A 15,553-nucleotide genomic window follows, 5' to 3' on the forward strand; every position below is an offset into this window, starting at 1 on the left:
ACTTTTGAATTATTACAGCAAGCCAAGGGTACAATAGATTTCGAAGAGTATTTATTCATAGTATTAGCCACATCAAACGCAAATTCTGAATTAGAAAAAGTGGAAACTGCGTTTGAGGTAAGTATAAATAAAGAAGTTAAGATATAAGCATTTACTACATTCATTAATCACAAATATAATTAACAGGTTTGTGGTACAAAGTCACTGTCCTGTCTCAATAAAATGGAACTGAGGAAGGCTCTGAAACTTGCATTAAGTATGCCAGAGGAAGAATCCGACAAAATCTTTCAGAATGCCAAAATCGATTTTGCTGATACATCAGTAAATTTCGGTAAGTTTTTTCATAAATGTCACGTACAAATATTATTCATGTACATTGAAAAATGTACAAATATTCTGTGGATGAGAAATAGGTGTATACAAATATTTTATACGTAAGAAATAGTTGCATACAAATATTTTATACGTAAGATATAATTGTATATAAATATTCCATATGTGAGAAATAGTTATATACAAATATTTTATATGTAAGAAATATTTGTGTACAAATATTTTATACGTAAGATATAATTGTATATAAATATTCCATACGTGAGAAATAGTTGTATACAAACATTTTATATATGAGAAATAGTTGTATATAAAAATTTTGTGCATGAGAAATAATCGTATACAAATATTTTATATATGAGAACTAGTTGTATACAAATATTCTGTACTTGAGCAATAATTGTATACCAATATTTAACTTATTATGCTGCATATATAAGCCGTTTATTTTGAAAGTGGAACAGGTCTATTTTTGAAAAAAAATTAAGATAATAACAGATAAAAATTAATATGATATTTTTATCTGTAATCTATAGTCACAATAATAAAAATTCCCTAGTACTAGCCACTGGAAGTTTGGCTGATTAACAGCCAAATATAGCCGAGTATATTATGGTACAATTTAGCTATGGTAAATTTTAGTAATACAAATACTGTGAAAAATTACAAACTGTATAATATTGGTGGTATAGGTAACCTCGATTTGAGGGACTATCTGCTGTAAGTCTGTCTAGGTATCATTGCTGATTTCCATTATCAATTTGCAAGTAAGTTCTTCTTCTACTTGTAAGTAAAGACACGGTTTTAACATTGATGCACAAACGATTACAATAATTCATTAATTTTTAAAGTGAAAGAAGTCTATGTGGGTACGATAGAACTTTTTTCATCCAGCACTTTATTATTGGATAATAAGCATGCATTATCTAATACCACAAAATACAAAACATTAGTGTTTAGTAACACTATCAAATGTATTAGAATGTGAACCCTCTTTCGCAATAACAAGTAGACTTGCGCCACTGTCAAAATAAACGGCTGACTTGTAGATACCTTGATGTTTTACTTATTTTATTCTGTATAATCTGTAATTGCTTTCCACAGAATTCGTGCTTGCTGCGCTAGCAGCACGAGCGGAATTGGCGTATATATTCGTTGGAAATTCCGAAACGAGGAAAAAAAATATTTGAGAATATTTAATCGACTCGTTCCGTGCTCATCGAAGATACAGGACACATCGCGTTTGCAGCAGACCGCTTTTAAACCAGACATGCGCCAGTCCTGTATAACTTTGCTCCTCTCTTGCTGATATTACCCCTTCAACGAATAGGTAGCCATTTTTTTTTTAGTATTATCGTTGACGAAGCAAGAAGTGCCGCCTTCATGAGGATCGTGGAAATAAAGAAGGAACGAGAAGATCGTACAGAAGTATCTATGAATTTGATTAAATCGACGTATGGTCGGGTGGTCGTAGATAAATTTTCTTCGCTTCTAGAAGAATTTTTTTCGGACGTGTAAAGTCATCTCCCAAAGTAGACTCTAAAGATCGAAAATAGGAAACGAAGATATGTATTTATTATTTAAAATATAATTTCACCATCTTTTTTTATTTACTTGTAAGAATTGAATTTTTTGATATCGTGTTATTTTCTCGTATTCACGGTTCACGAATGTAGATATGTTTAGGATCACAAGAACGAAAAGACCTATCTTTTCTGTATTAATTTATCACGTTCGTATGCATTCGATAATTGTGATATAGTATTTCTTTCTTGCGAATAGTGATTAAATAAAAAAGTGAAAAAATCTCACGTTTATTTTGAAATATATCTCGTGTTGTTACTCGCGTAGAACTTATTAGAAAACTTTCCTCCTCTTCGAAATGTCACATCCAAATTCGAAATCGTGTAAATAGTATTACACCGAAGGTTTCTTAGACTTAAGCGTGCAAGCTTCATCGTGTAAAATTTACACACCACGGCAGACGAATTATCTATGCAAAATAATATTCTTAGAGTTTTAGAATTATTATAGATTGCTCAGGGTATCGATGAATTGAAGGCTATTGAGTGTTTCGTGAATTGTAATAATGTATGGCGGACGGCCACTCAGTCACAAACTTAACCGAGTTTCTGATATGTCTAAAGAAACCAATATGTTTAGGACAAAGCATTTAGAATAAATATATTATAAAATTTATTCTTTGCACGGTAATAATATATACTACAATATTTAATATTTAATAAACATTAATGCATATACATGTGTACACGTATATATGTATATGTATGTAAAATAATGATACATTGGTCATGAAATATGGTGAACTATTAATCATTGTATATACGCATACATTATATACATGTATTGTATATCAATATATATGTATATACGAGAAACATGTAATTGTATATATATATAGATACAATAAAATATTCTTACAAGATATGAATTATTTTAAATAAATTTGATTGCTTCTTCTCATTTGTTTACAGCTAAAAGAAACCTATTGATTTATGTATGTTAGGATTGGTTTAAGTACAAATGTACAGACACGTACGTTAGCTACAACAAATCTATGGTATCACACGAAATCTTAGACGTAATAAAAATAAAGGCTATTTTACTTTAAATATCAAATAGTAATACAAAATGAAACGGTCTTTTAAAGACGCCAACGCTTGATAATCACAACCGATTTCTTAAACAGTTAATGTACCTATAAGATACTCTTATATAATTTAAAATATAGTAAATATTATTAAACCCTTGTAACTTTATTTTTAAAATCGTAGTTGCATTATGGCAGGATATATTTGAAAATCTTTTTTTTTCATAAGAGCACGATGATGTTTCGCGATACGAAAACTATCTATAACACAGTAAGTGATGAGATTCCTTTTAATAAATATACTGTAGCTTCATATAATATAAAATAACAAACTATAATAACATTTCTCTTATTACAATTTCTTTGTTTTCTTTTTTAAACAAGTAATCTCGTACGGAACTGTATAACTATTTCGATATTTTATGTTACGCTTAATTGTGCATTCAAAAGCCAAAATTAAAACGTTATTTATTGACTTTTTTTCTTAAATTTTTTACCTTTATCCTTCTAGTGGATTGAATTTTATAATTCACATGATTTAAAATTGCATCTTAAAAGGCACACCATTATAGTGATGTTTGTTAATGATTCTTTAGTAATAATCAACTATAAAATTATATCTTAGATTTTTTAAAACAATACGTGAAATTATATTCTGATTCGTGTAAATTTTGTGCATTACTTGTACTAGTAATTGTATAAGTACAAAAAATGTTAAAAAAAATGAAATGATAAAAAAAGATTTTATAAAGAATAAGCGGAAACATCTACCTCTATAGATAAAACAGGGATTTATCTTACTTTTTTCGAAAAATACTAGACATACTAGGTGAATTAGTTTTCTGTTGAAATATCTTGCTCACTCTTTGCCTCATATCTTCTACGCCTTGTCCTACATTTACTGTTGCCATTGACAATGAAAGTCCAGAACTCATTGATAATGACCTAAAGAATGAAAAATAAATCTTATACAATTTGTTTAAAAATAACAACAAAATATACCATGAATTATTCTTAAAAATATGAATATCAAGAAAATATACATTTAAAGGGTCCTGTATGTTGGTATAAATTTTTCTATTAACGCTCTAAACATTTATTGAAACAAATATTGCAATTTGAAAATGTTTTATTATATCCGTTTTATTCTAAACAGTTTGTGATTTTGTTTTAAGCCGAAGTTTAGAATATTGCAAACTGTGAAGCATGTTCGATCAAATATATTTTATATTGCTGGTTATATATTTACCTTTCCATTGGTTTTGAAAGATCCTGTCGAGATTCAGCTTCTCTTAATAGTGATCGAACAGCTTCTTTTTGTTGAGGTAAATATTGATTAACTAATTGCTCAAGACATTTTAATCCTGGTACCAGCACACCAGAAACACACTGATTGCTAAGTGGACAGTAGACCAAAACAGAGTATGCTTCGACCAAAGCGTTAATTAAATCAATTTTACGACCTTGCTGCAATGCCGATGAAGTAATGCCAACTAATTGTGTGGCTACAACTGTATAAAAATAAATAACTTAGTGTGGTAAATTAAATAAAAATTGAAAATTGAAGCTCTTACCATCTTCTATGTAATTTTGAGGACAATTAGGGGCTATAAATGCTAACGTTGAAACCAACGGAAGTGCTAAAGATGGTGGAATACCCTGAGGTTCTTTAGCGATAGTTTCTAAGGTTAAACGTGCTTTATCGCGCACTTCTCTAACCTTGCATTCCGTTATTAAACGACCAAGGGAGGGAATTGCAGCAGACCGAACGGTTCTAAAAATAAAGTACTATTACAATGTGCTCCTGACGATGTTAATTAAAAAAATGTGTAAACTTAATAAACGGTAATATGGTTGCTAATTCAAAATAAAATATTTACAAATATATCTTACACGTCGGGATCACTAACGAGAGTTACAATTGCAGGAACTACCTTCGCGCTTGCTAACCTATCGGAAATGTGAGCTATTACACAACCAAATAGTGTTGCAGTTGCACATCTTACAATAGGTCTTTGGTGTACTACTCCTATAAAAAATGGAGGAAAGTATAACTTAGTTGCTAAACTTCTAGTAAAAAATATCGAATTCTACTTAAAATGTCGGCGAAACACACCATCCCATAAACCACTAAGGACAAACTCCTGCATATGTTCTTGAGCGCACAGTATAATCAATGCAATTTGTAAGCTAGTAATACTGGTTCCACTCATAGATAAAGCAACAAGGAACTGTCGTAAAGAGTTAGAAACCTCGGTACCATTTAAAGTAGATAATATAATCAAATATGTCGGAATTAACGTTAAACTCATATTTTTTTTGTCTGTAGATAATGTCGTCAGCTGCTGTTCAAGTTCAGCAACTTCAGATGCAAATATTGGTTGAATCTAAAGCAAAAACGATTATCAACCATAATTTCTATACAAAATAAGCTAATAAAGATATTGAAATTACCCGGGTTTGCGTGATGTATCGTCCAAAACCCAAACATAAAGAATGAATGTACGTAAGAAGAGCATTTAAAATGGACTCTTGTGAAATGTCAACGGATTTTATCATTGCCAAAATTTCCAATACTCTGAAAAACATCAACATGTAAAGATTCGCAAGTAACTAATAAGGTATAAAAAAAAATATTTGTTAATATACAATTTATTAGTGAACCATTCTAATTCTGGCCAAGAATCATTTTCCCACGTGTTTGCGAAAAACGTATTTAAAAGAGCTCCTATATTTACATCTCCATCGTAAAATACTTTTGGATTAACGATATTGGAATGACACAAGTTCAGGAATACCTCCGCTGTATCATAAAATATATAAAATTTAAAATGAGTTTGTAATTTATAAGTCATTTGTATTTAATTGTACTTACGTAGATCAGATGATATCGTAGGTTCAATATACGTTTTGACAGTATCAGTATCTGCCACACAGATAACCGTGTGAGGAAGTAAATACTGTAATACCGAAATTGATGACACAATTCTCCCTTCATCTACATGTTCTTTATTAGGCGAATGTTGCGAATGTCCAAGCTTTAAATGATTCTTTACTTTAGACGTTATGCGCGGTAACAAATGTGTCTGCAACCTTTTCAGAGAGAGCGCCCATTGAGCTAATATTGGTAAAAGTATAGAAGATGCAACTTCAACAACGATAGGCGATATATCATGAAGAGCAGTTAATGCTAACTCTTCGCACTGCAAAGATAATAATTATTAAAGCAATGTACTTAAATTCCTGTATTCAACTGTACGCAATTTTGCTGTATTAAATACCTGAAAATATTTATCAGGATCATCCATTAAAGCTATGAGTAGTGCAAGACTCCTTACTACACTAGCCCTGACTGTAGGATCTTTATCTTCAAGTAACATTTGTTGCAACATAGAGAGCATTAAAGAGTTTCTTATGCCAACCGACATGTATGGAGTTAATACGGAACAACACTCAACGGCTAACAATCTTTTCTCGGGATACTTGTGTTGACTTTGCTCCCAACATATAGTCAATATCTCTTCGCCTTCCATCGATTCATCTTCAAGCTTCGCCATTGCGACAAAACCTAGTAATAAAGTAAGTAAGTAATGAAAAATATTTCCTTTCGCTATATAGAATTATGTATAATGTTTTGTACCAGCTAATATTAATTGTCTTTCATCTTCCTGCGGCCTCTTTTTTAAACTGAATAAAAGTTGCAGCAATTTTTCCCTCTCTGCAGAATCATTATGAAGTCGAATTGCGCTTAATACTAACGGTATCACCTCCTCACGCTTATTCAAAATAATATTGGGTACGATACGAGGTAATGTTTGTGATAGAATTTGAACAAGAGTGTCACGCGTAACTCCATTTTTGAAAAGTTCTTCAGTCGTAGAAAGTACAGAACTTGGGATATTTACTAAGCAGTGTGTTATCACCTCCATCTTAAACTTTAATGGTAAATTTCTGAAAATGAAATGCTGACGTAAAATATCAGATACCCACAAAATATACATGTACTTTTATTTATAGAAATATACCGTGACGGAGGATTTGGAAGTATCGATGATCCTTCAGTCACATCTACCCTGGGTAACTGAATTCTTGTCCATTCTTTGTCACCAGGATCTGTTTCGCCAAGACTAACAACGACAGAAACGCTGTCATCTTCTTCCGGTTCATGGGTTACAGTAGACGTATCACGAGCTGGTGTTTCAAGGAGTTCAAATTTATCTGGGGTTGTAGAACTTGAATTTATCGTTTGTATCGTTCCACTACTATCTTGCTACAAAAAACCATTATATTATAAAAATATAACTAATAAACATTTATGTGTATTGTTCGTATGTTATACCTTAGTTGGATTTTGAGATAAACTTCCACTTGTGGTGGCAATAATTTGTTGTAAGTCTAATTTTTCTTGTTCTAGCAATACAGTGTGTTGTTTAAGTTCTTCTACTTTTTTTACCTATAGATGTTCAATACATTATAGACAAAAGTAAAATATAAAGTATCAAATACATGTGACATTAACTAACCATTTCTTTAAATTCATCTTTTTCTGTTTCAGGTTCTAATTCGCAAAAATCCGTTTGTACACCAACACTCACAGAAGGAGATTTATCATACCCGTTGGCTCTCATATATTCTCTATAAATTTGCAATAATTCTGCAGGTTTTGCAATGTTCAACCCTACATCTTGCCAATCTTCAAAATCTTGATCTTCATTCTCATCGCTAAACGTAATTGATGTTAATTTATATGAACGTGCCAGTAGATATTCATTAACAAGAAAGTTGATAGCTCTTTGTTCATGAGGCTTTATAGGCGGTTTGCTAACTAAATGCTTATCAGAACATTTATCAGGCATAACTCCTTCAGATTCTGAAATGTTAAAGGAATAATGCAGATACTATAAATCTAAATTTGATAGGTTTAATAATCAAGATGAGAAAAACCTGTTACTACAGTAAGATTTGCACGAAGAGCAGAAATACTTTCTCTTGCCTTCCTTAGTTCAAACTCTAAAATTGCGACCCTTTCATCAACTCCTCCCCCATCTTCTGAATATCTAGTCATATCCAGAGAATCTAAAGTAGCCTGACTAGAGGACCTAGCTATTGAATTAAAATACAAATATTAGATTTAACATGAATATGTAGATAAAATGTACTCTATATGATAAGAATAATATACTTATAGTGAAGCACAAAGGTACTGTTACAATAAGTATGTGAAAAGAAAAATATCTGTATTTACTATAGTACTAATTATACTGACATACATATGGAACAATTAACATATGGAGAGTGTTATATAATATATAAATATCTCTTTCTTTTTATATACTCTGGTATGAATACTTTGTATCTCACTATATGTATTAAATATACATAAATTAGACAACTTTAAGTGACACTGTAAATTTAAGATCTTATTTCTTGACTTGCACTATCTGGATATATCTTGTCAAGGTTGTCCTTGCTCTTTCTCACACACTCATATATTTATGCATACACACAGCTGTATACATCCATCAGATATAACATATTCACACACGTTTTTACACATTTACATTTTCTTCTAGACCCAAATAATTTACCAATATTTATAAATGTAGTTACATTCTACTTTAAAATTATTTTTAAATTATCTTGAAACAAATTTCTGTAAAAATAAAAATAAATATTTTATAATAATATACATACGCATAGGTGTATAAGGTTCCGGTTTAATATTATGACTCTCAAAATGATTTGGATTTGAGAAAAAATCTCTTAAAATAGGTGATTCTTTTCCTGCTTCGCATAGTTCCGCATGTAATTCCAAGGCCGTCAGTAAAAGTTTTTCATTCAAAAGTTTACTAGCAATTTCCTCATAAGATATAAATGATTTTGTAGTTGCATATCCTAAAATTATATCCAAACATCACATTATCAGAATTGCTAAAGGAAACACCATGTTATTAATAATTAATTTTCAAAAGTTGTTTCATTTAAGTACCGATGACGTGTATGTGTTTCCCGAGCAAGTATCGATGACACAATTTATATTTAAAAAAAAAATTTTCACTGTAAGTCTTCACTTAACGTCAAAAGTAAATATTACATCACAAACGCGAAATATAAAGTTCTATTACCGAATGTAATTATTAAAACATGAATATTACCTTTACTGTCTGCAGACAGAGGATCCCTAACCTCCTGTACAGCATCAGCCATAGCTTTCAATTTGTTGGGTCATCAACCAAGAATGACATATCTTTTTTTAGTAACAAATAAAGTGGTAACCCACTTAGGTGTGTGCCATGCTTTCATTAATCTAATTAAGTATATTAATAGAAATTCCGCAACTCTCTACCCAACACGGTACAATGACAACAAAGCCATGTTACCAATGTTACTATCTGTGATGACAATGAATACTGGGGATATCGAAGTTTAGTAACAGCAACTTCAGACTATATAGCCATAGAGAAAGTAAAATATTTTTGAACGGAGTAGGTATATATAATTTATTATTATTAGGTACAATTTATTGTTATTTATTTTATGTTTATTAATATCGGTTTTATATTATTTGCAGTGTATTCTGGGGATCTGAAGATGTGGATTATGTGTGAGAAGCAGTACGTACAGTATACTAGTCGGTGATATAGGAAATGACATAATGGTAACACAATTTCTTTCGAATTTTCTTTCACCAAGAACCATTCTCACAGATATTTTGTTTTGCAGAAAAGAGCTTAGTTGCAAAATTTGGTCAATATCGGAGCTCGACAATTTTTCGAAGTTTCACTTTCTGGAATACTAATTTAAACTGTCGGTCAAACAGGAAATATCTAATGTTGATAAAGAGGGAAATTTTAATTGTCTCCTCTTTGTAGGAAGGAATTTTACCTACTGCGCTTAGTAGAAATCTGTAAAGTGACTTTCAGAACTACAAATTCAACAGTTTTGAGTTCAGAACTACGGTACGCTGCTTCAATATTCTATACTCAATTTGACCATTGAAATATTTAAATTTTTATATGTTATAAATATAACATTGATATAATTATTATTTCTTATAATATATATTTATATAATAATACAAAATAATATAATATCATATTATGACACAGAAACATGTCCGTGAGTTACGCTGAGACGTTGTATGCATACTCGAAAACAAGGCAGAAAAATATTATATGTGTACTCTTAAAAAATGATAGTACAGTCAAACCCATACTAGGTCTGTTGATTGAGGCGCTCCGCGCCTAACCTGAAAATGTTGAACGAGCGAGTAAATTTCACGCTAAAGCAAAAATAGTCAACCGTGCCATCCGGTTGAATTGGTTGAGTGGTGCAAAAGAAAAATATGGACAATAAAGTTGAAAAGTCAAGTACATAAGCGCGAGCAAATTCAATTTTGCATTAAAGTCTACGGGGATATGGTTTTTCGGTAATTAATCCTCCGAGGCATGCGCGGGCGGCGCGCAGGAGGAATATACACGATAATGAGTATGCAAAATCGTTAATTACTCACTTTCTGAGCACAGTTTATGAACTTTTATGATTAAAGAATGGTCAGTAATACATTATTTACATGGTTCGATCATAAAAGTTCATAAATAATGTTCGGGTAATGAGTAATTAATTATTTTGTGTCAGCATTGCCATACGTACATGAGCCGCCTATGCTAATTCTACTGCGCATGTAAAGTGCAATATTTCGGCACTTTGACGACGTAGTATGGTTCCTGAGGCATTTAGAAACAAATTTCTATTAGGGTTTGATGCGTTTTGATACTTAATAAAGCCAGAAAATCAATTTTTGTCGAATTCGGTTCAAAACGGTACAGGTGGCGCCATCTAGCGGCGAGCGGCGGAACTACGAAAAAATTAAATCTCGATTTTCTCGAAAACTAGGGACTTTTCCGAAATTTTAAGATATACAAATTGTTCCTTATCGCCTACGGAATCGAATGAGTACTTTCATAGCCTTCTAGGACCCTTATTAAAGAAATTAGAAAAATAGCCCATTTCATGGACCAAAAAATTGCCGTCCATCTAGCGGTGAAAGTTGGAACTACAAAAATAGAAAATCTCGATTTTCTCGAAAACTAGGCACTTTTCCGAAATTCTGAGATATACAAATTGATCCCTGTCGCCTACAGAATCGATAGGATACCATTATAACACGCTAGCATTATTACTAACAAAATTAGAAAAAAAGTGTAATTCATGGACTTTTTTCGATTAGTTCCAACTTTCACCGTTAGATGGACGGCAATTTTTTGGTCCATGAAATGGACTATTTTTCTATTTTCTTTAATAATCGTCCTACCAGGCTATAATTATATTTGTTCGATTCCTCAGACTACAAGGAACAATTTGTATATCTCAGAATTTTGGAAAAGTGTCTAGTTTTCGAGAAAATCGAGATTTTCTATTTTTGTAGTTCCAACTTTCACCGCTAGATGGACGGCAATTTTTTAGTCCATGAAATTGGCTATTTTTCTAATTTCTTTTATAAGGGTCCTAGGAGGCTATGAAAGTACTCATTCGATTCCGTAGGCGATAAGGAACAATTTGTATATCTTAGAATTTCGGAAAAGTCCCTAGTTTTCGAGAAAATCGAGATTTTAGTTTTTCGCAGTTCCGCCGCTCGCCGCTAGATGGCGCCACCTGTACCGTTTTGGACCAAATTCGACAAAAATTGATTTTCTGGCTTTATTAAGCATCAAAACGCATCAAACCCTAATAGAAATTTGTTTCTAAATGCCTCAGGAACCATACTCCGTCGTCAAAGTGCCGAAATATTGCACTTTGCATGTACAGTAGAATTGACATAGGCGGCTCATGTACGTACTGCAATGCTGAAGTTTATGAGGATCAGTTTTTTTGGTCATTATTCCTCCGTGGCAAGTCCGATTTAAAATTTTTTTTTCTATGTCTATCTGGATGTACATACGCATGCGCGTGCAAAATTTGATGAGAGTTGGTTGAGTGGTGCAAAAGAAAAACACGGATAAAGAACTTGCAAAGTCAAGTATAAGAGCTTCGCTCAATTAAGGAACACTTTTTAAGGGATACGTGAAAACTAATTACGTCATCATTGAGAATGCTGCAGCTGCTTTTTCCTTGACTACTCTGTAAAAATTTACTGCCCATATCTATCTCTTACGGTTTAAACAATAAGTTTAATTAAGTTATGCACTGTATGGAAAGTGGTGAAAATAAACAAAAATTTGTCAAAAATCATTGTGTATTTATTGTTACCTAATAAACCCAACAGAATAAAAATTTACATATTGGAAAGAGAGAATTTGTATCAAGAGAACATGAGAATTCCTGGAATTTGACGTCACAAAAATTCCAGGAAGTGGCACGAAAGATACCTCCTCAGAACTTATGTTCTTCTGATACAAATTTCCAAAATCGGTCGGTGAAATTTCAAAAATTGCGCCCGGGAATTCTTGGAATTTGACGTCATCGGAATTCCAGGAAGTGGCACGAAAGATACCTCCTCAGAACTTATGTTCTCCTGATACAAATTTTCAAAATCGGTCGGTGGAATTTCGAAAATCGCGCCCGGGAATTCTTGGAATTTGACGTCATGAAAATTCCAGGAAGTGGCACGAAGGATACCTCCTCACAACTTATGTTCTCCTAATACAAAATTTTCAAAATCGGTCGGTGGAATTTCAAAAATCGCGCCGCGAGAATTCTTGAAACGACGTTATGAAAATTCCATGAAGCACAAAGAAAACCTCCTAATATTGCATGTTCTCCTGGTACAAATTCTTAATATGTTGCTTTTTATTTCTTATTTTTTAAAATTTGGAGCAATTTCTCGGGATCGGAATGATGGGACTGACAAGTAAGTAAAAATGCAAATACATGTTTTTATTCATATTTATTTTCAAACACTTTTGTACAGCAAATGACTTAATATATTTTATTTATAGATAGATACGTTATTAACACTTAATTCTTGAACGGAATTATCATAATAATATGTAAATATTAGTATTCGCTGTAGTACAGGATCTTGTAGAAAGCTAATAAAAATCTGTTGAGAGAATAAAGATAACGTAGCAATTAATTAGCTTCTAAAAAGTTGAAGAAAACTGTAATTTATGGAAGAAAATGTGATGAATGTATAAATCGGACGATTGCTTTCTTGCTCTGTATTAAATGTCGTTCACATCAGGCTATTTTGACAGGTTCTTACCTAATCTGAATGCCCCCTTATGCAGGTTCGACGCAGCGCCATCTACCAGTGATACGCAGAACTTCAATTAAATGTCGTTCGCATTAGGCTATTTTGACAGGTACTTGCCTAATCTAAACGCTTCCTTATGCTATAGAGAGTGTTTCTTTATATTTAAAATTAGTCAATTAATAATAACTTTAATTATAATTTCTTATGGCAACTTTAAATATCACGTCGGGGTCACCAAAAATATAGAGAGTGTTTCTCTATATTTAAAATTAGTCAATTAATAATAACTTTCAAAAAATAACTGGTTTATTGAAATTGATTTTGAAATATGTGTTTCTGAATTTTGATTTGATTATAGAATGAATAGCGAACGTTTTTCTTTTTAAAAATACAATTGAACATAAATAAAATTGAATGTCAAATACAAATAAAAATCTTCTTTATCGACGGCTTGAAAATGAAATTCCTCTTGATCGACGATGACTCTGATGATCACCACAATGCAGGTTCACGCAGCGCCATCTAGCACTGACACGCGGAACTACAATAGAAACTTCACTGATGATATATTACCGTTGAAGTGTAATCAACTAATTACCGACAGAATCCGGTCGGTATTTTGCACGTATTCACCATAGTTCAGTAGTTTGTTGTTAGATGGCGCTGTTAACTGCATTTACGGCGGTTTTTTTAAAAGATTATTTCCTTTTTTCTTGATGTATTTATATGCGTATCATTTTCAGTAATTCCTATACTCTGTGGTGATCATCAGAGTCATCAGTGAAGATGAGTTCTGTTATTAAAGTCGTCGATCAAGAAGAATTCTATTTGTACTTGTGAACAAATGATTAATGTTTAAAGCTATCGTCGTTTGATCACATTCAATTTTATTTTGAAAACAAAATCGTTCGCTATTCATACTGTAATCAAACCTCAATTCAAGAACATGTGTTAAAATCAATTTCAGAATCAAGTCCAATAAAATCAGTTATTTTGCAAAGTTATTAATTTATTGATTATTAAAATATAGGAAGACAGTTCCTATGTAAATGTGGGGGCCTTGAACAACGTAGGACTCCCACTTTATCGAGTGTAGGTAATTGAATGTAATGTTCACTCGATTTAAAATGGAAAAGTTCAAAAAGTTTATTTAAAATGTTTGAATTGTTTATAACGTGAATAATATAGTATTCTTTATAATTCGCTATACACATGAATAATTACACAAATAGTTCGCGATTAAAATATAAATCGTGTGATTCGACGCGTCTATCCACAAGCATGTTTTTCAGGGAAGTGACTTACTCTTTCCGAGGGAAAACCCCTTCCAGGAAAAATGGGGGAAAAATGTACCCTTCGGCGGAACGGTTGAGCGGAAGTAGGTGCCGCCACATAAATGGTACATGTAGCGCCATCTAGCGGTAGACTACGCGAATTAACGAAAGCCGTGTTCCCGCCTAGTGTAGTTCACCCTGTTCGCCGGACAGATGGCGCCACATGTTTCCGAAAAATCAAAATTGTTCCAATTTAAAAACTAATTACGTCATCATTAAGAGTGGTTAATTTGACTTTTGTGGATGAAGCCTCTTTGTAAAAAATTTACTGCGCATGTCTATCTTTTACGGTTTAGGACTGCGCAGGGGGTCAAGGGTAACTGATTAATTCCCCTTGCATAGCGCGGGGCATTCCACTAGTGTATTATAATATACACTCTTTTTTACCAAATAAATATCAGTGACCAAAATATCAGTGACCCTATAAAAAAAATTTGTTTATTCTTTTTTTTTAATGGATCATCAATATTATTAAGCAGTTTATATACGCAGTCAAATCACCACCGTTAATGTTTTTTACTTGCTTCTTAATAAATTATAAATTTAATACAATTATCTGAGTTAATCAAACAATACTACTTTAATAATAAAACAAAGTTTCTATTTCATAAAATAATAAAATAAAATTATAATTCTTCTTTCAAAATTAGCAAACTAGTTAATTAAACATATAATATTTCAGACGTGCATTTACTACTTTTCTTATTTTATTACCTTTTATTATCCTCAAGGGTCTTATTTCTATAAACATAATAAAAATAATGAAATTTCTTGGAAATGAGGATTTTATTCGAGTCGCGTTATTAACCAGAAAAGTATTTTTTTCTTATTACCAGCTTTTAAACGCGTCACAGTAATTTTCGTCGAAATATTTTTTAAATAAAATAGACATTAATTAATTTTTATATTACAGTGAAATTGTTAATGTGTTTTGTGTATGTATATTAAAGAACCGTATCTTTTTATTAAAAACTGAACTGCAACTTGCAAGTTAATAAAAGAAGCAATATCTAGACTTGCAGCACATAGTCACTTATATCGAGGTGTACCAATACTATACAATTTATTATTTTTCACAGT

The 15,553-nt window shown here is 31.8% G+C and overlaps 2 protein-coding genes and 1 long non-coding RNA gene across 6 annotated transcripts in view; 2 read left to right on the top strand and 1 right to left on the bottom strand.

The window, feature by feature from the left end:
- Nucleotides 1-2,785, top strand: part of LPCAT (lysophosphatidylcholine acyltransferase) — a 71,613-nt gene extending 68,828 nt beyond the window's left edge. For all 3 annotated transcript variants that reach the window (XM_012282433.2, XM_012282431.2, XM_012282432.2), the window contains exons 9-11: nucleotides 19-117; nucleotides 187-331; nucleotides 1,438-2,785. In XM_012282433.2, the coding sequence (XP_012137823.1) occupies nucleotides 19-117; nucleotides 187-331; nucleotides 1,438-1,523 (330 nt within the window). In that variant the 3' untranslated portion in view covers nucleotides 1,524-2,785. The remainder of the gene's footprint in view (nucleotides 1-18; nucleotides 118-186; nucleotides 332-1,437) is intronic.
- A 304-nt stretch (nucleotides 2,786-3,089) lies between these two features.
- Nucleotides 3,090-9,321, bottom strand: LOC100878887 (RAB11-binding protein RELCH homolog). Of its 2 annotated transcripts, XM_003701965.3 has the most exons (16): nucleotides 9,100-9,319; nucleotides 8,639-8,839; nucleotides 7,889-8,047; nucleotides 7,468-7,814; nucleotides 7,284-7,397; nucleotides 6,970-7,214; nucleotides 6,585-6,895; nucleotides 6,226-6,512; nucleotides 5,820-6,147; nucleotides 5,594-5,747; nucleotides 5,399-5,522; nucleotides 5,061-5,331; nucleotides 4,838-4,973; nucleotides 4,519-4,718; nucleotides 4,194-4,455; nucleotides 3,090-3,889 (listed from the first exon to the last, which is right to left on the bottom strand). In XM_003701965.3, the coding sequence occupies exons 1-16, from the start codon at nucleotides 9,149-9,151 to the stop codon at nucleotides 3,742-3,744; spliced, it is 3,339 nt and encodes a 1,112-aa protein (XP_003702013.2). In that variant the 5' UTR covers nucleotides 9,152-9,319; the 3' UTR covers nucleotides 3,090-3,741. The 2 variants fall into 2 exon arrangements, with proteins under 2 accessions (XP_003702013.2, XP_012137820.2); XM_012282430.2 differs by lacking the exons at nucleotides 3,090-3,889; nucleotides 4,194-4,455 and having other exon boundaries at nucleotides 4,584-4,718; nucleotides 4,825-4,973; nucleotides 9,100-9,321.
- LOC105662128 (uncharacterized) lies at nucleotides 9,289-10,728 on the top strand. Its single transcript, XR_001095506.2, has 4 exons — nucleotides 9,289-9,429; nucleotides 9,516-9,602; nucleotides 9,668-9,903; nucleotides 10,054-10,728. It is a non-coding gene; the product is annotated as an uncharacterized LOC105662128 (long non-coding RNA).
- Nucleotides 10,729-15,553: the final 4,825 nt, after the last annotated feature.

The sequence above is a fragment of the Megachile rotundata genome, chromosome 3 (assembly GCF_050947335.1).
Source record: "Megachile rotundata isolate GNS110a chromosome 3, iyMegRotu1, whole genome shotgun sequence".
Classification (NCBI taxonomy): Eukaryota; Metazoa; Arthropoda; class Insecta; order Hymenoptera; family Megachilidae; genus Megachile; species Megachile rotundata.

Excerpts from the sequence above, each read along its gene's own strand:
- LOC100878887 (XM_003701965.3), bottom strand. The coding sequence starts at position 9,151 with ATGGCTGATGCTGTACAGGAGGTTAGGGATCCTCTGTCTGCAGACAGT. Across the intron at positions 7,398-7,467 it reads AAGATGAATTTAAAGAAATG|GTAAAAAAAGTAGAAGAACT; the intron begins GTTAGTTAATGT and ends GAACATCTATAG. Across the intron at positions 4,456-4,518 it reads TCAAAATTACATAGAAGATG|TTGTAGCCACACAATTAGTT; the intron begins GTAAGAGCTTCA and ends ATTTTTATACAG.